At 38.0% G+C, this 24,481-nt stretch overlaps 1 protein-coding gene across 3 annotated transcripts in view; it reads left to right on the top strand.

Annotated features, from left to right (window-relative positions):
• LOC149287317 (glutamate receptor 1-like) overlaps positions 1 to 24,481 on the top strand; it is an 89,334-nt gene that overhangs the window by 61,019 nt on the left and 3,834 nt on the right. Inside the window, exons 5-14 of one of the 3 annotated variants that reach the window (XM_089493059.1) lie at positions 701 to 754; positions 1,438 to 1,599; positions 4,589 to 4,756; positions 5,148 to 5,252; positions 7,089 to 7,199; positions 7,398 to 7,604; positions 9,880 to 10,250; positions 13,836 to 14,034; positions 16,038 to 16,285; positions 22,165 to 22,279. In XM_089493059.1, coding sequence (XP_089349185.1) covers positions 701 to 754; positions 1,438 to 1,599; positions 4,589 to 4,756; positions 5,148 to 5,252; positions 7,089 to 7,199; positions 7,398 to 7,604; positions 9,880 to 10,250; positions 13,836 to 14,034; positions 16,038 to 16,285; positions 22,165 to 22,279 — 1,740 coding nt within the window. Of the gene's footprint in view, positions 1 to 700; positions 755 to 1,437; positions 1,600 to 4,588; positions 4,757 to 5,147; positions 5,253 to 7,088; positions 7,200 to 7,397; positions 7,605 to 9,879; positions 10,251 to 13,835; positions 14,035 to 16,037; positions 16,286 to 21,190; positions 21,306 to 22,164; positions 22,280 to 24,481 lie in introns of all 3 variants that reach the window. The other 2 variants (XM_089493060.1, XM_089493061.1) reach the window with 2 other exon arrangements.

Genomic DNA, 24,481 nt, shown 5'->3' with positions numbered 1-24,481 from the left:
TAATGCGGATAAATACAGATTTCCCATGGTTTTTCTCTGGCAGATTATCTTAGACTTTGCACCACAAATTGCTAAAACTTGCAATATAATTTGCTCTCAGGAGTATGCTGATTTGGTCGATGGGAGAGAATAGTGCAAGATGACTTGGCCACTTTTCAAATTACTTGTCCACCAGAGAGGGTAATTGCAGTAAAGCCACCAGCTGCTCCAGAAGTATGACTCAGAGTTTCAATGGAAGTTTTGTAACAAAGTTCCCTAATCGGATTGAATGCAAATTATACGCAAGCAATTGACGACCATTTTATTCCTGAGAGGTGTTTCAGCAACCGATATCTTGGCTATCTGAGGCTAACACAGGGATTTGTGACCTAGGACTATCCAAAAGCTAAATATCCGCGTTAGTCTTCATCTCTGCATCTTACTAATTAAAATTAGTGTAATTCTGAATCAGTAGACTTGACAGTTTCTCCCAACATCGACCAAGACAAGAATGCAAGCACTTTTTTGCCAAATGTTTCTAATACAGGGCTCCCACAAACTAGTCTACCCTTGAACACATGGCTAGATCCGTCCAAAGTGTTGTCTGACCTCAGAGGTCAATGATACCTCACATGTCAAAATATTCACACTCATGAAGGTGCTGGAAGGGTGCTGTGGAACAGATCCGACCTGATGTTAACTAGATTCCTCTTCATTTCAGATAGTCAAGATGGAAAAAAATATTGTTGGATATCATTATATTCTTGCAAACCTGGTAAGTGAACTAGAATTTGCAGGGGCGGACTGTATGGATGGAAATTGTTTGCTTGGTCATTGCTTAAATGGATCCATTGTTACTCTGTGTTTAGTGACTGAATTACCTACTTTGTTGCCAGAGGAACCCACACACAATGTGATTCCGCAGCGTTCTATATGTATCTTAGCAGCTGCTGAGTAATTGCAGGCTTTGTTACAGGAGAAAGAAAAGACAAAGGAAGATTTTAAATCTAAACAACTATAATGGATTTTGTTTTAAAAAAAAATCCACATTGTATGAGCTGTACAGGAAGAAGCAATGAGCATAAGTGACATTCCCATTCAGCTGTTATTATAATTTATAAAATACTAAACATCATACTTGTGTTTGTTAGCTTTAATCAGAAAAGAGAAAATATATCTAGTTTTATTCCTGTAAATATAAAACTGTGTCTACATTCCAACACTCTTAATGAGAATACTTTGTATCCATCCTGTCATTTCTCCTATTGGTCACATGGAGTTCAAACAGTATGCCTAACTACCGTTATGTTTGCTCTTGGTTGGAGCTCTCTTCCCTGGATCCTCATACACAAACAGACTTGAATATAAATCGTAACCTCATAAGGCATTATTAATGGTATACGTAATGAATGAATACATTGTGTGCGTCTCTGATCAGGATGCTTGTTTTACCCTCAGGGTTTCATGGACATTGAACTTGATAAGTTCAGAGAAGCAGGAGCCAACGTGACAGGGTTTCAGCTGGTGAACTACTCAGACCCCATGGTGGCCCAAGTCATGCAGCAATGGAAAAACTATGATGGTCGGGAACAGCCTCGGGTGGATTGGAAGAAACCAAAGGCAAGAAATGAAATGCTTTTATTAAACTTTAGTGCAACTTCCAAATCAAGTATGCCATAAATGCTTAATTATACCCTATACTTACGGGGCTGGTGGTTTCCAACCGGTTTCCTTTGTCTTGTATGTATTGGTGTAACAATGCAACATAAATATTCCAGAAATCCCTGTAAATCTTGCATAGTTTAATTGAATATAGTATTTCAAGCCATTCTGGATCTGAACGCATTTTTTATAGCATTTGAAGTATTTCAAATAGACAGGCCTGTCAAGAATAAACTAATTACATTGTTAGCCATAATTATGCACAAGTAAGGACATTAACATAAATTAAATCCAAAAGGCAATGCTAGATGGATGAAGGATATTTTTTTGTATGGAACAATAGTAAACCCAGTTGAATATCAATGAAGTGTGTGGCTTGAGGAAAAGGTACACTTGCATGATAACATCCCTGAACCTTATGGTTTTGTTGCCAGCTGCCTTACTGGAAATCTGCCCACCACTCAATAATGTGTCATTGTGATCAATAATCATTATTTTATTATTGTCTTCTCTCCTCGATCAATCTGAGTGCATTAAATCTACGAAAATCAAACCATGTCAACTACCAAGATCAAACATTTTGCATTAACTCCCACCGGCATATGCAGAGCCAAAATAATCATTGCTGTTTAATTAGTTATAACCTCATAGATATCCTCATCACCACATGCTTTTGGCTGCTGAATCCTCAAGTTTAGTGTTTAATGAGGATGTTCTTTTTTTTCTCTAAAGTAAAGTTTTTGAGATATATATGATTTAAAAGCAAAGGACTGTTAGATCTCCAGGAAACTGAAATCCTTCGCACAACCGGTTTATCAGTTTCCTGTCCTGGAGTTCTCTACCTTCTCCTCGTATTACCATTGCAAAGGTTGCTTGAACCAAAATAAAGTATTATAAGATAAAATTTGCAATAATTATTGTTGATCCTGTTAAAAACAGGTTGATGATTTCCTTGCATTCCCACATTTGATGAACCCACACAAATTATACATTGTTTTGTATAGTAAGGTATTCTTTTACAATCATAGAAATAAATAAAACATTATAATAGATAAAAACACCTATATTAAAATAGAAATAAAATATCTAATTTTTGCAATCTTGCTAACATGTTTTTTTATATTACTTAATATAATTTCTTTTTTTAATACTTTAGATTTAAGGGGTTTAGGCGTAGTGATTATTTAAATATATTTTTACTTATAGAGGAAGGGCTAAGAGGCAATTTTTTTATTGGTTTCAACTTTTTATTTATTTCATTTATATTTCATTTTTGCCCTAATTTTTCTCCCTCTTCTGCAAATCTGTTTGTGCTGACAGGCAGTATTGCCCTGCATTGGAGATTGCAATAATTGCAATCAGCCAGCAGGGGGAGCACAGGTAGAGCCCAGCACAGTCTACAAAAACCGTGCTGAGGCTCTCCTCTCATCAAATGAACTTTCGGAGAGTGACACCTACCAGATGGGAATGCCTGATCGCGAGATCAGACATTTCTTAAATGAAAATGTACCGGCGCTCACAGCGAGCACCTTTACATGCGATCGTTCGGCAGGAAGCCAGCAATGCCATAGGTCCTTATGAGCTTCTTGCCACAAGTTTTACGAACATACAGGTACCTCCTAAGGGGACTTAAAGGGTTGAACACAATAATAATGATCATGGCATATTGTTAAACATTCCACAGATATTATTAGAGAACTGGCAACTTAACCTAACACATTGCCTTGCTGGCCACACATCACTTTTATGAACAAATTCCATCAAACATGAACATAAACTTTAACCAACAAAGATGTGTCCCATGCAGCACTCAAACGCAATCAAGAGGACACAAGCAACATAACCAACAGCTACACTAATGGAACATAACAGGGGAACATTGTGTAAATTTCTCAGAACAGAAGGGTGATCCCTGATAGCTCGTCTTTTATATACCCCCTCAAGGGAGGCCTCAATGCTCCGACCACAATCCACTAACTGGATACGCTGTTACTCTGGCCACTTGGGTTGACAAAGAAGGACAGAAGAATAGAAAGGATAACCAGGGAGAGCTACCTGTAGCCTATCAATCATGTGGCCCCTCTGTCTGATTACTCTCCCTCTGGACTGTTCTGGATATTTTATATATAAGCTTGTTTTATTTCTGTATACCTGACATTTAAGGTACATTGCAAGCTCTTTGGTCAGCTGGTATCTGCATTGGAGACATCTATTTTAATATATTCTTTGCTGCGTTACCTCCCAGATAATGCCTCTCCGCGCTTACAAATATATATCTAAAACACCCCACTGTTTAAATTGAGGGCATTCATATTCTAAAAGTGTTTCATCTGTAATATTTTCCATTAACGCTGCACGACACAGCACAGGAATACATGCCAGGGATTGAATGCTGTACTTATGTCTTTAATGGTATATAATAACTAGTATGTTCTGAGAGTTGATTACCATAGAGGCTGGTTAGTGTGCTTTATGGAGACATCACAACAGTAATTGTCTTAAAAGTCTCATAAATAGTGAAATGTATTTATGTAATTTTACAATAAGCCATACAAATGGTATACTTGGGCCTTTTATCCTACCGAGTACCATGGGGTTGTAAATACACGATGGGGTCTTCTATGCACAAATGCACAATGGAAAGTGTATATATACAGCAAAAGAGAACTGGGTAGACGCTAACATTTAGCCAACCTACTGTCTTCCTACAGCACCCCCAAAAATGATCTCCTAAATCAACTGTTCTAATTGTTTAATGCTAACCTGTTGACTACCACTGATAGGATTTTTAAAAATTAAGGTTTAAGAAGGTTTATTATGGTCTCCATTTTTTGTCCTTCAGGAATGCAAAATATAAAATCAGATTGCCCGTTACAGTATTTCATTTGCTTTGTCGTCTTCTTACAGGAGTGTTTTCTAAATTCCCCTCTGTTTCTCGCTCATACAGTACACCTCTGCTCTGACCTATGATGGAGTGCGTGTAATGGCCGAGGCTTTCCAGAACCTAAGGAGACAGCGGATAGACATCTCACGCCGCGGGAATGCTGGCGATTGTTTAGCCAACCCGGCTGTTCCTTGGGGACAAGGCATTGACATTCAGAGAGCTCTGCAGCAGGTTAGCTTTTGTTAGCTCTACAGGTACATCAAAGCCATACATTTGTGTCAAGCCAGGTCCCAATAGAAGAGCAAATTATCAGTTCAACTTAAGGTATCATTACGGTGAATCTATAACCTTGTAAAAACAAACTTCTGTCCATTATTGATTTTTATTGCTTTTATAACATGATACATACTGAATAAATACCAGTCATTTGGATTACATTAGTTGCAAATAATTAGGCACACAGGTCAGTGGGCTTAGGTCTTGGGTGCAGGTGGACCTAGTGGCCATGGGATGTTATAATTACATTTCAACTGTATGGACATACAAAACAGCACATATTGTAGATGATTTGTTCAGTTCTGTATAGCATAGTAATTTTTTTTTCTGTTGTGACTTTGAAAAGGTCCGATTGGAAGGACTTTCAGGAAATGTTCAATTCAATGAGAAGGGTCGGCGGACGAACTACACGCTCCATATATTGGAGTTAAAACATGATGGCATCCATCAGGTAGGTTAGTAGAAGTGTGAGATGTCAAGACCATCAGAAAGTGACACCATGCTGTTTGTAAATGGAATCATGTTTTGTTCCCTACAAAATTTCAAGAAACACTGCCTTGAAAAACTTCCCTGTGAATGTTTGACCTGTTGAATTCTCAATATGTAACATTACTTGAAATTCTGGATATACATAGTTTTTCATACGCCTACATTTAATATATCCAAGAAGAAAATTTTGTATTTTACTTAAAAAAATAATCTCTACACTCGTCATTGTAATAAAACAATGAAAAATACAGTATATTTATCAGTTACAAAAAATAACCACATTAAAAAACAATAATAATATAGACTGAGTTGACCTAGAGATGAAAGTGTGTGAAAAAATTGTAAGGGAACGTTGAATTAAAATTCCTCAAAGACAGTCCTCAGACCTCACTTAAAGATTAAGTTTCCAAGACCTACTTTTGGAGAATTTGATTGTCTTAAAACTAGCTTTCCAGAAAAATGAGTCTGTTCAGCTGTTCCTCCTCAACAATTCTTTAAGCTTTGGGGGTGGTGGTTCAGCATTGGAAGTGCAACTTGATAGCAGTCTAGTAAGTCTATTCATTTTTCTATATCACCTGTTCTCCAACATTAGTTTAGACGAGATGACCAGCCAACCATCCTTCGCTCATGCCATCGTCCTATGCATCTCACTAAGAGCCCTCTTATCACATGATTCAGGCACAGATTGCTTCCCGATGAAAGAGATGGTAATCTAGTATGATGGGAAGCTGCTTACACAATAAGACTTTCATGTTGTATTACTTTCAATGTATCTGGTGTATTTTGCTTCCAGGGAAGAGGTGTTACTATGGCACTGGCCGTGATAAGTATTGTCCAACACACATGTTCAGAATACATGTCCTTTGCATTCCTCTTGAAGCATTTCATGTTTATCATAAAATAATTGTAATCTGCAGCATTATGCATGGTGCGTGAATTTGGGTGAAATTAATTGTGTTAAGACTTCACTATGCATTATGAAGGGTCTGTGCTTGCAATATTTAAGATGGTTCACTGGGCTTCATCCAGTTTCCTGGGCTTTTGCTAGCCACGGCTTTTTAAAATGCAAAAACAATTGAATCAATGAATTAACTACTTATTTAGATTTACTAGAAAACAATACCAGGTTATCTGTGGCTAAATGTATGATTTCTTTTTAAGTTTTTCATCAACAGTAACATTTAAGCATAATTTTAATAGTACACATTTTTAAGGCACTCTTTGTACTTTAGGTGTATTTGGCGTTATTTAAATACAGATACTAATCACTCGGTATAAAATGAACTTGAGTTAAAGGTGCTGTCCCACCTACTCTGCAGACAAACACTTCTTAGACAAGTGCAATGTACAATTTTGCTTCAATAATTTTTCATGCAATGTTTGTTATGTGACACAAGGACTGGTCCAGATATTTTGTTGCCATAACCAATGAAAAAAAACTTTTTAACCCCTTAACGACAATGGGCGGTCCCTAAACCCATTGAAAACAATGCATTTTGAGTCCGTACATGTACGGGCTTTGTCATTAAGGGGTTAAATATTTCTGTATCTGTTTCACTTTCTTAAGCAACAAACACGTTTATTTGTTCAGACCTCAATGTTTTGTCTAAGTGGAACGACATACTTAAGATAATGATTCATCATTAGAATATTGATCACTGTTACAATTAAATCAATAAGTTAATAGCAGAAAAATATTTTAAGATTAAAAATGTTTTAACTTACAACAGACTTTAACTAAGCTCAGGATAGCATAGCATATTGCTGCTCACAATAACATGTCTTTTCTAATTAACAGATTGCAAACTGGAATGAAGATGATAAACTTATCCCATTAGCAACAGACTCCCAAAGTGGAAATGACACCATAGGGGTCCTAAACAAGACGTACATTGTTACCACTATACTGGTTTGTATACTTTTCTAGTAAATGTTTTACTATCTCACATAAAATACATTTAAACGTAATTTATGGCATATAAAGAAATGGTTGACTTATAGTTTTTTTGTAACTATTACATTATTTTTGTTGTTGTTGTGCAAATGTACATGTTGCATGTGTTTTGTTTTTTTCTTTTCTCCTTCTGCCATTATTCCTGTCTTATAGGAATCTCCATACGTTATGTACAAAAAGAATGCAGACGAACTTGTTGGCAACGATAGGTTTGAGGGATACTGCGTAGAGTTGGCGGCAGAGATAGCCAAACACGTGGGATACAAATACAAGCTGGAGTTAGTGAAGGACGGAAAGTATGGCGCTCGAGATTCGGATACAAAAGGCTGGAACGGCATGGTTGGAGAGCTGGTATATGGGGTATGTCCTCAGAACAATGACTACCTGTATAATTTAGACATTCTCAGACGTAATGATCTGGTATATGCATTAAACACCATGTCTCACTAGGTTAATCCAGAGGCAGCTGCATTAGATAAGATTTTAGGTAGATTACACATTTTAGATATAATTGCATTATATATATAATAATACATTTTAACACAAAAAAAGCCAAAGAGGGCTCTGCTCCCGCAAGCTAACAATCTAGTCGGTGGATGAGGGGGAAGTGAAATCGGAGGAGAGGACGGCTTGGGATGAGTTGATTGAATCGAGGATAATCTGTTGAGATTGTTGATCATTCAGATGATTTGATTAGAATGAAATCTGCATACAAGGGAGAAAGTCTGCAGGGTAGGGAATTCCAGAGCAGTAGTACAGCGTTCGTGAAGTGAATGGGAAGAGGTCATCATAGTAGAAGAGAGACACAGGTCTTTAGAGGAACCAAGAGGATGGTTAGGGGTGTATATGGTTAAGAGGAGAGAGATATAGGGGGTGCGGAGTTATTAAGGACTCTGTAGATCAGGAGTTTGAATTTTATTCTGGAAGGTATGGGGAGCCAATAGAGCAAATGGCACAGAGGAGCAGAGGTGATGGAGGAAGATTAATCTAGCTACAGTGTTTTGAGGACAGATTGGAGCAGTGAAAAGCAGGCGAGGGAGACCGGTTAGTAGGAAGTTGCAATACTTCAGATGGGATATCACAAGGGAGTGGATTCAGATTTTGGTAGTTTCTTGTGTGAGAAATGGGCCTTTTCGGGTTTAAATGTCTAAGATATATGTTTTATTTTGGAACTGTTTGTGAAAAGGAAATAAATTCAGGTTTATGGCAGCAGCAGGATATAGAAACTTCTTTACGAAACTCAGAACCAAAGAGGTTATGTCTGGAAGTCAGACAGTTAAAGGCAAAAAATAACATTTAAGTATATATATATATATATATATATATATATATATATATATATATATATATATATAGATTCTCAGTGCTGACATCCGATGGTCTGGCCAACTATCCACCCGACATTTAATACCTAACACCTGTTAAGCTCCCTAGTCAGATAAGGCACTTGACATTCTTAATTTCTGTTCTGCTTGCTCCAAATTTCCACTTGATAATCTGACATCTCGAAATTGTCGGACTCTATAGTCTCACCGGGATTTCTCAGGAGAACAAAACAGAGAGAGATAATAATGGGTAACTGAGAGCTGAATACGGTCCCAACACCAGTGCTGGTCTTCAAAACACTTTAAAATTCAATTTTTGGCTATTGGGTAGAATGGAAAAATATGTGACAGCAATACAGTTATCGTAGAAGGATAACTTTCCCACGTTATTTCTGTAGGGCATCCTTAAAGCAGAGAAGCGGTTAAAGTAAAACTATGTGCTTTGCCTTCCTCCAGCATTTTTCCTCTGCAAATTCCCAAAAGGAGAGCATTAAGAGAAACGTTGTGCTTTATTTATTAAATAGGTTTACATAACCAATTGGAGTTTATACAGTGCTGTCTGGCTTGATCTCTTTTTTTGTGAATTCTACTGTGCACGTCCCCCCCCCCTCCATTTCTTTTCCTCTTGCCCCCTACGGCTATGGACATGTTGTAGCTTTGCCTCCCTCGGTGGCAGCCTGGTAACCATGGCAACCTCCCTATGGTTCCTGGGTTGCGGCCTGCAGCCATTTTGGTAACCTTTCCCATTCTCACATGTTCTGTCTCAGTGGGTGAAGGATTTCAGCACTCATCTTTGACAGTGAGCCTAAGGGCTACTAGAGGTTCCTTTCGCGGTGAACTGGGTTGCGCTGCGATGTTTCCATAGCCTATCCAAATTGGAAGGTTAACGGAAGCTGTTAATTGAACAGTGTGATGATTAACCACTAGCTTTTTCGGGGAATAAATGTAAATACTTTGTGGTACATAAAGCCATTATCTGGAATCTTGATAGCACTATTTTGAGAGGTATTTATATACCAGCCATTTTTTGTAGAAAACAGGGCTAAAAATCTTTCCCCATTGTATTTATTTGTTATATCTCCTAGTTATTACATTGCTGGTTGTTGATTGGTTCAGGCAGTCATTTTAATGGTGGGGTGAAGAGATATTGCTTACTTTTATGCTAGTTCCGCAACAAGCTGTTTAATAAATAAATTTACTTATACCAAAAAGGACAAAGTAACACTGAAATCTTCATATAAACATGTATACACAAAAACTGTTGACAAATAATTTATTAATTCTCTATCTCACTCCCGTTGTGCTTCTAGAGAGCCGATTTGGCTGTTGCACCACTGACAATCACACTGGTCCGGGAAGAGGTTATTGACTTCTCCAAACCATTCATGAGTCTGGGTATCTCCATCATGATCAAGAAGCCTATGAAATCCAAGCCTGGAGTGTTTTCTTTTCTTGACCCTCTAGCCTATGAAATTTGGATGTGCATCGTATTTGCCTACATTGGAGTGAGCGTGGTACTTTTTCTGGTGAGCCGGTTTAGTCCTTATGAATGGCACAATGAGGAATATGAGGAAGGAAGAGACCAAGGCAGCACTGACCACACTAATGAATTTGGCATTTTTAATAGTCTATGGTTTTCATTGGGAGCATTCATGCAGCAAGGATGTGATATTTCACCAAGGTGAGTTTGAAAGAAGTTAAAAAAAGATCTGCTTGCAATAACTTGAATGGCTTTATAGACTAATGTTCTACTCCCTGTGCCATTTGAGGAGGCATGGAGTGTAGCTATGCTTTCCCCCTCATCTCCCATCTCATGACCAGTTGGATGGAGTTGGAGTTTTGTTTTTATTTGTTTGCTCAGATTCATAAGAATCCTCTCCATATAGTAAATCTGTCTTTCTGCCTCTCAGTTCCTTGGCTTACATGAGATGTGTGTGAAGGCATCTTCTGCTTAACATCACGCACACAAGAGTCCCCATTGCTAGACAGCTCCAGCTCTTACTCTCGAAATACTTCCATGTGGTCTAATGAAAACCATTGCATCCATGCACATTTGGGGCTCCCCAGTTGACTTTAATGGTGGTGCTTTTCTGCGGGTGATTGGCTGCCTTATTTGCCAAAATTGGTGGAAAATGCGAGGTTTCAGGGGACAGTTTCAGCTCGTAAGATGAGTTCTTTGTTAACAAAGTCATGACTGCATGTACTATACTATGCAGTTTTTTAAGGTGATGCTGTTTGGGGCAGTACACTGTCCATAAGAGGTTTTTAGGGGACAATTCCAGGGACCAATAGAAACCGGGACCAGATGTTAAGGGATTGTCCCCTAAAAACAGATCAATTCGGTCATTCCACCCTTATAGTAAACCATGTTACAGCAGCATTCTAAAGCTTTAGCATAAATTCAACTTAATTTTAATTGCTAGCTATATGTTGACCTAGCAGGACTGCGGCAAATTACCTTCCCCGTGAACTCCCACAGAGACTGTTAAAAATGTTTGTGCGAATACTCCCCGATGCAGAGTCTATGCACCCTGCAGGAGATATTGAACTCTGTACGTTTTTTTTTTCTCTTATGGTTGTATTTCTTAAGAGAACATAGATCGTTTGTATTCCAGAAAACACAGTGCAAGCAAAGGTTAAACGCAGCATGTAAAAGTATCCAGTCCCTACCTGCCTGCATAAACATGCATACAAAAAAACCAACGTTGCTGTGTTCCTATTTTAGGGGGCAAAGTGTTAATTAAATCTCACCCAACTGAGAAGAATATGGAGCTATGAAACTGAGAGAGCCGCAGGCTTGCTGGATTTATATATATTTTAAAGGTCACCTCCTGATGAGAGATTTTGTGTTGAAACAGCATTAGACAGTTGAGGAATATACGTAAGGAAATTAGATATATCTAAGATTAAGTATACATTATTAAACTGTGTACACACAAGGGTGAACTGCGAGAATGAAGGAACATTCCCTATTTCAATATTAAGTGTATTTTGGAAAATATTTTGGATGGATTCCATTGAATTTCACTCCATGTATTTGATGGAGTTAGAAAATGAGACTGACTCAATTCCTCCACTGCATCAACTGAACACAGGGAGTGTACCCTAGTATGCTTCTTGTACATGCTCAGTAGAACACTCATTCTAGTTAATGGGAGAGGAGCTCCATCTAAAAAAATCAGTGTGATTAGCTGCAGCCAATCACGTGTATGCTTTCTGACCTAAGACTCAAAGTAAACTCTGAGCAGACACTCAAGGTCACACAGTCCAGTCCATCATATTCTACTCATTTACTTATATCTCAACACCCTCTAGATTGTAAGCACGTTTGAGTCGTTATGTCCCATCTACCCATTGTACAACGCTACGGAATTTGATGGCGCTATATAAAACAATAAATAATAATAATTGCAGCTGATGAAAACAAGTGGCACGGCCAAAGTATACAGGAAGTTGGTGGACAAGCGTTATAATGATATGCCATGTTATGTGAACATCATGTGATTTTATTAAGTCAATGTGTAACATCAATGCCGCTTACTTAGAACAGCATTCAACAAATATGAAGCCAAAATGGAGAAGGTATGTGTGAAAAACCATATGTGAATGTATATATATATAGTATATATATATATATATATATATATATATATATATGTATGTAAAAAAAGGTTACCACACTTTAAGAAACTTGCTTGGATCACACCAGAGCCTACATACCCCCCCAAAAAAATGAATGTAGACATAATATGAAATAATATTGCATACAAAATAGAATATGTTTTGATTCCTCTTTAATCAAATGTTGAATAAAAATCTATATATTGCCAGCTCAATTTTTGTTTTGTATTGTTATGTCAGATTCACTCATACATTTTTTATTGGCATGAATTAATCATGAAGTGGGTATACCGCTTCATGGACAGAATATTTTGCATACCTTATGAATAACATGTTTCAATGACAAAATATGTCTCAGTTTCGCTTGGAATTAACCTGATCTGCCTAAAATATGTTCTTGAAGGAGATGAAAGTTGACAACATAATATATTCTGGAATGAGGATTAATTTGTTTTACATATCATTAGGACAGCATCTTTGTCACGTCTAGGTTCTGCTAAATATTCTCAAATTTATTCTGTTACTGTTGATGTTATTCTATTTTAGTTTTCTTTAATATTATCTTTCTATAATAGAACTTTCTTATAAAGATATATACAGCAGTATGAATGTATAAGGTACATGCTTAAACTTGGAAAATACCCAATGGGATGTTAATGCTTTTATTTTATTTTGCCTAGTACATATATATATATATATATATATATATATATATATATATATATATATATATTTATACTGTCTATGTATGCGTACATATATAAAAATACAGTATATATATATATATATATATATATATCTGTGTGTGTGTGTGAAACACGTGTATGAATGACCTGTCCATCAAATTCCAAAACATGGGCAAAATTCCACACTGGGGGATTTCCATTTGTGTCTCAAAAAGGTGGAAAATGTACTTCAGACCCCAAAAAGACAATGGATCTGATTAATCCTATTTTTATTATCGCGGATAATCTCACTTGTTTTGCATATAATAAACTTCTGACCCTGGCCTATAGAGCCCTCAACAATTCTGCACCCCCTCATCTCTATCCTCCTATCCAAAAAATGCCCCCTTCGCTCCTCTCACGATCTGCAGGGCCCTCTTCTCCCTTGCACCAATTTGTTATTGTATGTGTTTATAAATTGTTCTGCTGACTGTAACTGCGCTGTGGAATCTGCCGGTGCTTAATAAATAAATGTAATGTAACCTACACAATATTAGGCAGGTAGTCCTAATGTTATGGCTGATTGGTCGGTCAAATTAAAGATTCTTGCAAACTACCTTCGTTTGGCCCTTAGAGTCTGTTGTACAGCACTTATCTTATTAAAAAAGTTGCACAGGTTCTTCTTTTTTTTTTGCATCGTTATGTAACAGAATCTTGTCCTCTACCCTAAGCTTCAGCACAGTCCCCCATGGTGTAAATTTGCTGGTTAAGGAGATCTGAGATCTTCCTTGTAAACCATTTATTGAGCAGTAGCCCGATAAGGAGCGTAATTGTCCAATAAGGAAATCTGCCTGTGATTTGGTGGCAGAGGACTGGCCGCCTCCTGAACTTAAACCAGGATATTCTTCTGCCATTTACCTTAAAAAGCATACAGCATGGCTGTAGAACAGATATTTCTAACATGTCTAATGTTTATTTAGGTCTCTCTCAGGACGTATCGTTGGTGGTGTCTGGTGGTTTTTTACCCTGATCATCATCTCATCTTACACGGCTAACTTAGCTGCCTTCCTGACTGTCGAGAGGATGGTGTCTCCGATAGAGAGCGCTGATGATCTGGCCAAACAAACAGAGATTGCATATGGGACTCTAGATTCAGGATCCACCAAAGAGTTTTTTAAGGTAGAACGTTTGTAAGGACTGTATCGTCATATAAATGTAATGGTCTTTTGTTTGAACTTAGATGGTCATGTAATTGTAACTGTGCTCCATCTACTTCCTCAATTACAAGGGACTTGGGTCTTGCTGTGCATGACAGAATACATTATAGAGAAATCATAGAGGCAGTGGCGTACTTAGGGGGGATCCTCTCATCAGAGAGGTGCCACAATTGCCCCCTGGGCTAGTCCACAATTGTTCACAAGGGGCCGGTCCAGGTCGGACCAATCATTTGTGAACAATTTTGGACCAGCCCAGGGAAGAGAATCATGTAAGCTGCTTGCACAGTGTTGGAGTTGTGAGAGTGTATATATGTGTGAGCATGGGTGTGTATGTGTAAGTGTGTGTGGATCAATGTGTTTGTGTAAGTGTGTGTATGGATTTGAGTGTGAGCATGAATGTGTAAGTGTGTGTTAGTGAGTATGTGTGTGCCTGTGTGTTGGCATGAGTGTGTAAGTCTTTGCAAATATGTGTGAGTAAAAACACCCGGGGGTTACCCGGGGGGCAAAGGACCAACAGGGGGGGGGTGCCAAATACAGGATCTGTCCCGGGTGCCAAATACCCTAGATCTGCCCCTGCATAGAGGCACACTGTGAGCTTTTAAGAAAGGGCAGGCATCATCTCAATAACGCAGGAAGGAGAAACAATCAAGAAGTTTTAGCTGCTAGTCTACAGCAATGAGAATGGTCATATATTTAAAACAAAAGGTGGAAAATAACTTTTACTTCCTACTGGAACTCTTGACTGTTGAGCCTCAAATCTACTTCACTTTTGTATCGTGTAAAGTGTAGTCATATCTGGAATCAACCTAATATTTTTTTTAGTTCTTCTTTTCATTTTACAGAATTGTCAGGTTAAAAAAAAAATCCATGTTCAGTTTCCAATTTTAAGATTTCATAACCAGAATCCAAGAAATGCATTTTCTTTCTTATGTTCTTAAAACTGTTTGCATAATCTTTCAGTGTCTTGTGATCTTACTTCTCGTTATCAATTATTCATATATACATCAAAGTGCTCGTGATGTCTCTTTACCATGAAATTGACAGTAAAACCATTCCTACAACGTTTCATGTTACCAATATATCAGAGTTTGCCCAATTTGTTACCTGTGCTTCAGCATTTTTCTTCAAGCGACTGCTAAGGAAAGAATGACAGTGAATATATTAAATGAGTACATTTTAATGAAGCTGAGTCAGTTCTTCGCATTGGGATCCGTTTTCTTTACAGCAGTGGCTAATACATTTACGATCAAATAAAAATGGTAAAACCAAGTTCATCAGTAGATACAAATCTTTTGGTTCACATTCAACATTCCCACTTGGGCAGATGACCATAGAATATGATCACGTGAGGTCCTTCTTGATGCAATTAGAGAAATAGAGGATATCCGCTAGGTTTAAATGAAGATAATCAAAGTACTCAGGTCTTAGAAAGTTACGGTTGCCAAAACTTCTTAGTGTTTCTTTAAACTGGGTCAGAGTTGCCCCAAACTGTGGACAAAAAACGCAAGTAATGGCGTACAATAGTAATGAGATAACATTACATTTAATCAGAATAATGCTGGTCAGGTGTAGAACTTCCAGATGTAGGCATGCCCTCAACCTCCTGGGATTGCTAACCCAGAACTCTCCCTTTCCTCTGCTCATTATAGGAGCTGGGAAGGTTGGCACTACCCAGGGAGTCAGGGCTAGCTGTGCTTGGGGATGGGGATGGCTCTTTTTTTTAGTGGGGATTGGATGGAACCAGGCAGAGAATAATGAATAAAGTACTTCCCATGAGCCCTGGTAATAAAAGAGCCTAAAAAACCAACATTGTACCGATATAGGTTAAAGCTTTTATCGATTTAGAGGCGCAGGCAGAACTTTGAAAACAAATATTAACCAAATATTTGTATGTTATTTTTTGAGTGTTTCATGGACGCATTTGATTTTCTCATGTGGTGTTAATATTTCTGTTTCGTTCCCTAGAGATCTAAAATTGCTGTCTTTGAAAAGATGTGGACTTACATGCGGTCAGCTGAGCCCTCGGTTTTTGTAAAGACAACTGAGGATGGAATGAACAGAGTGAGAAAGTCCAAGGGCAAATACGCATACCTCTTGGAGTCCACCATGAATGAGTACATTGAACAGAGAAAACCGTGTGACACAATGAAGGTGGGAGGTAATTTGGACTCCAAGGGATATGGCATTGCAACCCCTAAGGGGTCTCCCCTGAGGTATGTTACCTAAGCTTTGCTTTCCTGTGCATTGGTATTGCTCTTTGGCTGTAGACTTGGGGTACATTGAGAAATCTTCTCCTGAATATTTCATTTATTGTGTCCTCATTCCACTCATATTTTCGGTGTCATTCCCCTTGGAAACCCATCGAGGCCCTGTAAGTCCTTATCAGAGTAAACGTGGAATCTTGGCGAGCACAGATTTATTGAATATGCTTTTTGCAACAATCACTGTAAAAAGAGGACTTCTGCAGCTTGTGTCTTTAGGAACAAAATATGTCCCATGTAAGCCTTGAGGACACGTTTCATAGTATCCGTTTATAGCTGTTGACAGCTGTTGTTTTTTAAATCACATGGCCAGATATTATTCCTTAACAATATTATGCACCAAGTTCCCATTAGCTGTATGTAGAAAATAATATATTTAAATAATGCTGTTTAGTCTGTGACACCAAAACTGCTATTGACATTTAAATATATTATAAACATCACTGGGCTTATCATATATCAGCCACAGTTATTTATTTATTTATTTACTTATTTTTTTGCCTGTAATGGGGCAAATCAATCCAAACTTTCCTAGAAGAAAAATAGATATTCACCATGAATGAAAGTAGTGATTAGGGGACCTCTGCAATTCACACAGCTATGGTCTATAACTTCATCTTCCAAATCATCCTAGGACTTGTGGTCCATAGGTTCCAAGGACCATTGATATGTTTTTGTTTATTTTTCCTGCCCAAGGTAGGTCTTATTGTTTTCCATGAACTTCATGTTTTCTTGTGGGGGTTGTATGTCGCCTCTTCTGATGTCCCATTCTACATCCTTTCCTAATAATTGCATATTGTTTTTCTTCTGCTGCTCTCTATTTCATACCTGGCTCTGCATATGTATGGTCAAAATCTACTCTGGGGTTACAACAACACAAAAGCTTTCATTTGTCAGATTTGAAAAGATGGTATACATAACAGAGGCACCACCTAAAGAGAAGGTGGGACTCAAAGAAGCTGACATTCTAATCCACTATAAATGCCTGATGCCCAAGGAGTAGTTGTAGGCAATTGGACTTTTCAATAAAAAAAATTGCAGAACAGGCTATAAATTGTTTAAAAGCATTATCGATTAGTATACCTGTTAATGTTGGCACTATTAATAAAATTAAGTAATCACAATAATTTAAGATCCAATTAAGGTCCTCCAGCAGACAGAGTGGAAAAGCTCCAGGTTTTGCCCGGAGTCTCTAAGTCTCTGGATCACGGCACAAAATCTCGGTCACAGGAGATGCATTTAGACACAACTCACTGTCAGCCAATTTCTACCACCGCCCAATACAAATTTTAAGCCTTTGGAGCTAGCCCTGCCCACAAATGTCATCAGCTCCACCCATAAACTGCATCAGTCCCGCCCACATAGCTGATCGGCCTCACACACTCATATATAATCAGTCCCCCTGAAGAAGGAGGTCTGTGGGGAGCCGGAGCCCAGGTATTCAAATTAGTTTTTAGAGGAACAACAGCTACACTTTAAACAGACAAGGACATCCTTCATAGTATAAGAATAAGGTTTGTGCAAATTAAATGGTATCAGAAAAGCCAACCCATGTTTAAAAATAAATTAAGCCTCTTTGGGTATCTCTTCAATTTAAATTGAACTTCTCTAAATAAGCCATAATGTGTCGAGAGACATACATACATGATGGTTAACTTAAACATAAATTGGATGTAAATCCGCAGAGAAATCTCTTGGAAAGGATTATTATCCCCCTTTCAAGCTAAATTAGGAACGTCTTCACTGGAGTCATGCTATGCTTGATATGGCTGGCAGCAGTTGATAAATTCTTGCAAGTCTTCCAACCGTATTGTTATATTACATCCAGGGCTGGAAGGAAATAAAACAATAGCCCCGGAAATAATTGAACACCAGCCCCAAGTGTCTTATTACATCACATCACTATCTTTATCATAACTCACAACCGCCTAACTATTGCTCATACCGATTGCCATACCTGGGAACTCTCCGGGTTTGACCAGGAGATTGCCGGGTGAGCACTGCTTCTCCGGGTCAAGACCCGAATCCTCTGGGTCGTGGGAGCGGGGTCTTGACACGCCCCGCTCCCCGCCCATTTTTCCTTTAAATGGGGGTGTTTCTCGCTGCCGTCAGCAGGAACGCCCCAACGTCAGCAGGAACTCCCACCAACGTCAGCGGGACCACCCACTGACGTCAGTGTGCAGTCTTGGCCGCATCCCGCAAGGGAAGGCTCCGGGTAGCCGGAGCCCAGAAGTTCCCAGGTATGCCGATTGCTGATGCAAACTCAAGCATACTGACAACTCTCAGCCGCGCTAACTTCAACCAAAACACACTCAGACCACTCAGTCACACATAGCACTCTCAGCCTAATCAGAATAGTACACTGAACCAAATTTCATACACTAAAATATTTACGTTACACATCTTAGCCACGCATACATACCAAATGTCCTTGTCTCAGCATGGCCAGTCACCTTACCCAGATGTTTAACATCATACATGTTAACATATACATATCCCATAGCACAACGTTTTATAAAACAGCGAATGGGGTGAGTAATACAGTTCTGTTATTTTACGCTTACACAGGATATCTCCAAATCAATTTTACCAACACAAGAACAAAAAGTACAATCTAAAGATAGGAGAAAGAAAGAAAATAGTATTGCTTACAGCTCCGATGATGACATAGCCACCAACAGAAACACAGACCCTTCCAAGAATGTCTAGGATGACATCAGACCCCCTTAATTCAGAGGCATCATATACATTTGAAATCAAATACTTATGTCAATCGCCTGGCATTCAAAGGGTTTAGCATTGAACACGCTTTGGTTTTGAAAACCAATATATACTTTAGACATCTTCCGTTTGACCTGGATAATGTAAGCTTAGGTGTTTGACGCACTGTAAAAAAAATCTTCGGTCATGAAGTTATTTTTAAATCTCTTACGAAGGCTTATCCTTGAAATGTCTGTTGGCATTACAGCGTAAGCATTATAACCGTGTCTGCTAGTCTCACTTCCAATTATTTGTAGGAAAGAAAGAAACATAGTTCACACAATAATAGATAAATCTACAGCCCATCTCATCATCTAAAATAGGGTGAGCATTTTATTGTTTCATGGAGATATATTTTGTAATTAAAAGTCAAAATGTTTGCAGTTTTGGTAAATTTAGTGTGCAGATAATTCTATAATCTTATATTTGCTGAAAAGGTATAAGGACTGAAAATACTTAATCACTTTTTTACCCAGTGGAAAGACACTATATGTGAATTTTGGTAGATATTATTGTGTTTTCCAGCAACATTTTGGACACACTTAGCAGAATGTATTTATTTTAAAATATGCAGAGCCAGAATCATTCTTTCCTGCATCATTCTCTCAAAAGCATCACTTGTTGCATTGTCGCTGCTAAAGGTTTTTGTCTATCTATGTGTGTTATTTGTCTTTAGAGAATCACTCAGAAGGATTGGTGATCCAGTTTTAATTTATATTCCCCCCCCCCATCTTCTTCTCAAAAAAATAAACCTCACCCCAGCCCCCGCTGCCAGAGATCAGGGAAAAAAACAGTGGTCTAATGATGGGATAAAAATCAGGATTGCTGTTGACATTTAATGTTGTCCAGCGAGAACCTCTCATCTGATTCCTTTTCCACTGCAAGGTCCATCCTGATTCCAAATGCAGTTTTTAAATAATAATGATAAACAAAATCTTATTTTGTTTTCTAAACCTCCATCCATTCAGTGTCTCTTTGGCACCATTGATCCTTCACAAAACAGCTTCTAAATAAGAGCCTAAGAGTGTACCAAAAGTTGAACAAAAAGTAAATAAAATAAAATATTAGGTCCAATGATTTTATTACTAATAGTAAAAAAGAATTTTAAAATAGAAAAATCAACTTCTTAGTAATAACAGCTACTCATACCCCAACTTGTGGGTGAAGAAGAAGTAGGGTATTGTTACTGGTAGGTCCTGGGACAAAGTCTGTCCACGGTGCTGTCCACCTCTTTCCAGCTCAATGCATTATAGGTGGGCTACCAAAGCATTCTGACCCCCTGCCAAGATTAGTGATTACCATTTGTAAGCCATTAGTGAAAGCCATACGGCCTAGAGTGCCTTAGATGTCTCAGTTGGGCACCTTTTTGGCAGACTGGATGGTCACATCTGACCTGGGGTTCCTACAGCAGCATTTTAATCCTTTTAGGATTCCTACACAATATCCCGTTATTAAAATTATTTAACAGCTCAGTGATTTAACAGCCCATTATATTAATGTATTACTGAGAAAATGATAATAGCCTATTTTATTATGGCTTTTCTATTTCGTTTTTATTAAGTGACACGCCAAAGAACGAACATTTAAATGTAAATGAAGCCTTTCTTTTACGTGATTACTCTTTTTAAAGAGTACACCCCATATCATTTTGCTTTGTAGAAACGCAAAAATAAATTTCTAGCTCCTGATCTTATTTCACCTATATTTGTAATTTCATAATTCACAGGAATGGTAAATTAACCTTTTAACCCTGTAAACTTTGTGACAAATGACACCTTTGAAGCCAGTAAGATACCATAAGTGTTAATTAAGCAAATAATTTCTTAATTTTTATAATGAATTCCCAGTAAGAAATAAAAATAAGAAGGTTTGTATTCTAAGAAGCTTAATAGTCAACTAGAGATACCGGCCTTGTTTAGTAGTCAACAAAAATGTGTTTCTGTTCAAAGCTGAAGGTGTTGGATCTCCATCAACCTGGGATGGGTGCATGTGGTTAAGGATGAGGCTTGCAGCTGGTTCACCTATCCTTTGTCTCATGACCTCATGAGTGATTTCTCAAGCTGTAACTTATCGAGTGTTATCTATTCATTTTTAAAGAAATCCAGTAAACCTGGCAGTGTTAAAACTGAACGAGCAGGGGCTTTTGGACAAATTGAAAAACAAATGGTGGTACGACAAGGGAGAATGCGGCAGCGGGGGAGGTGATTCCAAGGTCAGCCCCAGTAAGAACAAACTAGCGGGTAAAAAACAGCATGGATAGTAACCAGCAACTGCCCTGTACACCTTGATTGCCAAAGCCCCGGCTCCATGAACCTCAATTCTTAAAGAGACCCCAAGCTTCACAGGCTTAACATACAATTTATACAGATGGCGACATGGGTGCTAGGCGATATCAACAAGACTAACAACTCCGAAAAAAACCTAGATTTAATTTAAAAAATATATACAAAGATAAAGTGAAAAGAAAAGTGTGGTGGAGGGTAATGGTCGGTAATTAAACAGGGTATTAGGATTTATCTAAAATGGTTATACATTCACCATATGGATAACATAAACATACTGAGAACAGAAGACTCAAAAGCCATAAGATATAAATACTGTATATAATGTAAAATTATATTATTTTCCAATAGTCATTAGTGGATTTCCCATTATGAACTGCACTCTTGACAAAACCTAGTATTTGCCCATCCCAGAAACGGTCACAACCCCCCCCCCCCCAAAAAAAAGGCCATAAAGGGGAGACTAGAAATCAAACAAAATGGAAACTATTGGCTTCTGAGACACCGGGTGCAACACGAAAACTGGCAGGGGCGGGTGTTGCTGGTTACTCAAAGTGATATAGTTAATACTCATCTGGCTTGGCTGGAAGAGAGGGGAAAGAAAGGGGTGCTAGGGGATGGAGGGAATGAGAGGGTTAGGGTGGGGGAGCTCGATGGAGTATTGAAGCGTATCACTTTGTCATGGTACACGCATACGTCAATGAATGCCTCAATGAAATGTTGCTATGCTGCTGAATAACATAAAATAACATTGGTAATGTTATTTATGTTATATCCCCTGGTTTGAAGAGGTGCTGTAAACCTAGCGGTATTGAAACTCAGTGAGCAAGGCGTCTTAGACAAGCTGAAAAGCAAATGGTGGTACGATAAAGGGGAATGTGGAAGCAAAGACTCCGGAAGTAAGGTTAGTCATCCCACTCACAGAGTACCCGCCTTGAATCACATGATGCTACAGGGGCCTTCTGATTGGTTAACAGGGTTTACACATGTCCTTTGCCACAGCAGGGAATTTTTGAACATATTATTTATTTTTATTTTTTTATTGATTTCTTGTTCTATTTTTTTTTTCTATTTGCTATTCTCATTGGTTTCTTTTTGCACATTTTAGATTTTAGAATGACCTTTTTAAAATTCTTCTGTAAAAAAAAAAAACATTTTTTTAACACAAATGTCATCCACTGATACAAACACATGAATTATGTGACTAAAACAATAAGTGATGAGAATGTCTGAAATCACAACCAGTGAAAGTACATATTATGAAGCGTGATAAACTTGTTGCATTTAAACACAGCCTTATATAATGTAGTATGTTTTCCATATCTGTACATGTTTTTGGAATGTTGTTTGTGATGCTAACATAATCTTAACCTAATACCAATAAAGCCCTCAGCAATCATATGTACAGTGACATCACTACTAAGTCTAAATGTGGTAAGGAGAAAAAGGACACCAGATTAATCCAAAATATTTGACGAAATATGAAAAAAGTACCCAAAAGTACACAAAAAGCTAGGATTCCAGGGAAAAAACACTCATCAAAAGGGAAGTACACAATCGTAAATCTGTACGATCTGTAAATCGTATTTCATGGAATAGAGCACAGAGAACTGTTACTTGTTCCATCACTTTCAAAATATTGATTTGTTGTTGAGATATCCATTTTTTGTGAGCTCTGTTCAATAGCGAAATGTTTATAAAACAGACTGAGATCTTCGAGCGGTGACAAACTGGAGTCATTCATTTTGTGTACCAACGAATCGATCTATAACTAGCAGTTCCTGGACAGAAACTGCTATAGACCTCAGCCAGTCCATTCATAGTTTAACAAAAGACGAAGGGTCTTACTTTTCCTAAACCTTGTTTGAAGTGGACTTCTTGCCAGAAGATTGGTCAGACACACAAAAGTGAACGTTAGATTCAAGAGACAGGACAGAGACAGAACATACAGATTTTTTAAGGTTAATTCATTCACTTTGGGTGTGGCTATATGTAGAGGTGGGGTCATAGGCAGGGTAAGTGCTGGGAGTGGACAGAGATAGGACCACCCACCTTAGCAGAAGTGGGCAGGGTTGAGGCGTGACGGCCAGCCCACCTTTCATGAAGGCAAACTTTGTGAGTTCTTTTGCTTGATAGGTTAACATTACAGATTTTGGGGGTTTGTTTGGTGACAGGTCTAATTTATGGAAAGTCTTGTTATTTTACAGTTTTAACCACTCCCAAGCTATTCCAATGTCAATTTAAATGTTCAACTCACGCCTTGAAACTATGCATTCATTTATTCCCTGGGAGCTGTTATGTTCTCATATCCCACCCTCTAGAATGGAACAGCTGCAATACAATCTGTTCTGGGGGAATGCAGCCCATTTTTCAATTTATTACCAAACATTTAATATTCCAAGAAACATTACGGCCTATTCAAAGACTGACACCCTGGTTATAAAATAACTCAACCACAATGTACACAAATAACATGCATTTGTTATTATTAAGACATCTGTTCCAGCAAGTCATAGTAACAGTATACTATCATAGAAAGCGACATCTCAGATTATAAATCTGAAATCTTCAACTCTCATCTCACTAGTTCATGAGGCATACACCCAACTTGGTGGCCACACTGATCCTGTAGAGCTTTTTGTAGGGTACTTCTGATTTTCTTATAAGATTTAGCTCAAAAGTCAACTGAGCTCAAAACGTAACTCAAAAGTTAAGTGACTTAATGCATGCAGTAGCGTCCCCAAATATACATTATCATTATTATTTTTTTTTTATAGTGTAAAAAATGTACCCAGCGTCCATACATTCAAAAGGTATTATAAAATGTTAATTGGCAGACTAAGATAAACTGTTATATTAGATATCAGATATCAGTGCTACGGAATTTGATGGCGCTATATAAAACAATTAATAATAATAATATAGAGGGCGCTCTGCTGTGATGTGTGCATTAAGAAATGGAGATATGTCAATGATTTAAACCTCGCTCTCGCAAATAGCTCTCCCAACCTGGTTGTGGCTATTTCTAGTGGACCTCAGTGATCACTCAACAAAAGGGATGTCCAACTGCAATAGAATTCCTCAAATTCCCACATCAAAAAACAAT

The sequence above is a fragment of the Sceloporus occidentalis genome, unplaced genomic scaffold (genome assembly GCF_023333645.1).
Source record: "Sceloporus occidentalis isolate IW3139 unplaced genomic scaffold, rSceOcc1.0.p SCAF_62, whole genome shotgun sequence".
NCBI lineage: Eukaryota > Metazoa > Chordata > Lepidosauria > Squamata > Phrynosomatidae > Sceloporus > Sceloporus occidentalis.
This window is presented reverse-complemented; position numbering and strand designations above follow the sequence as displayed.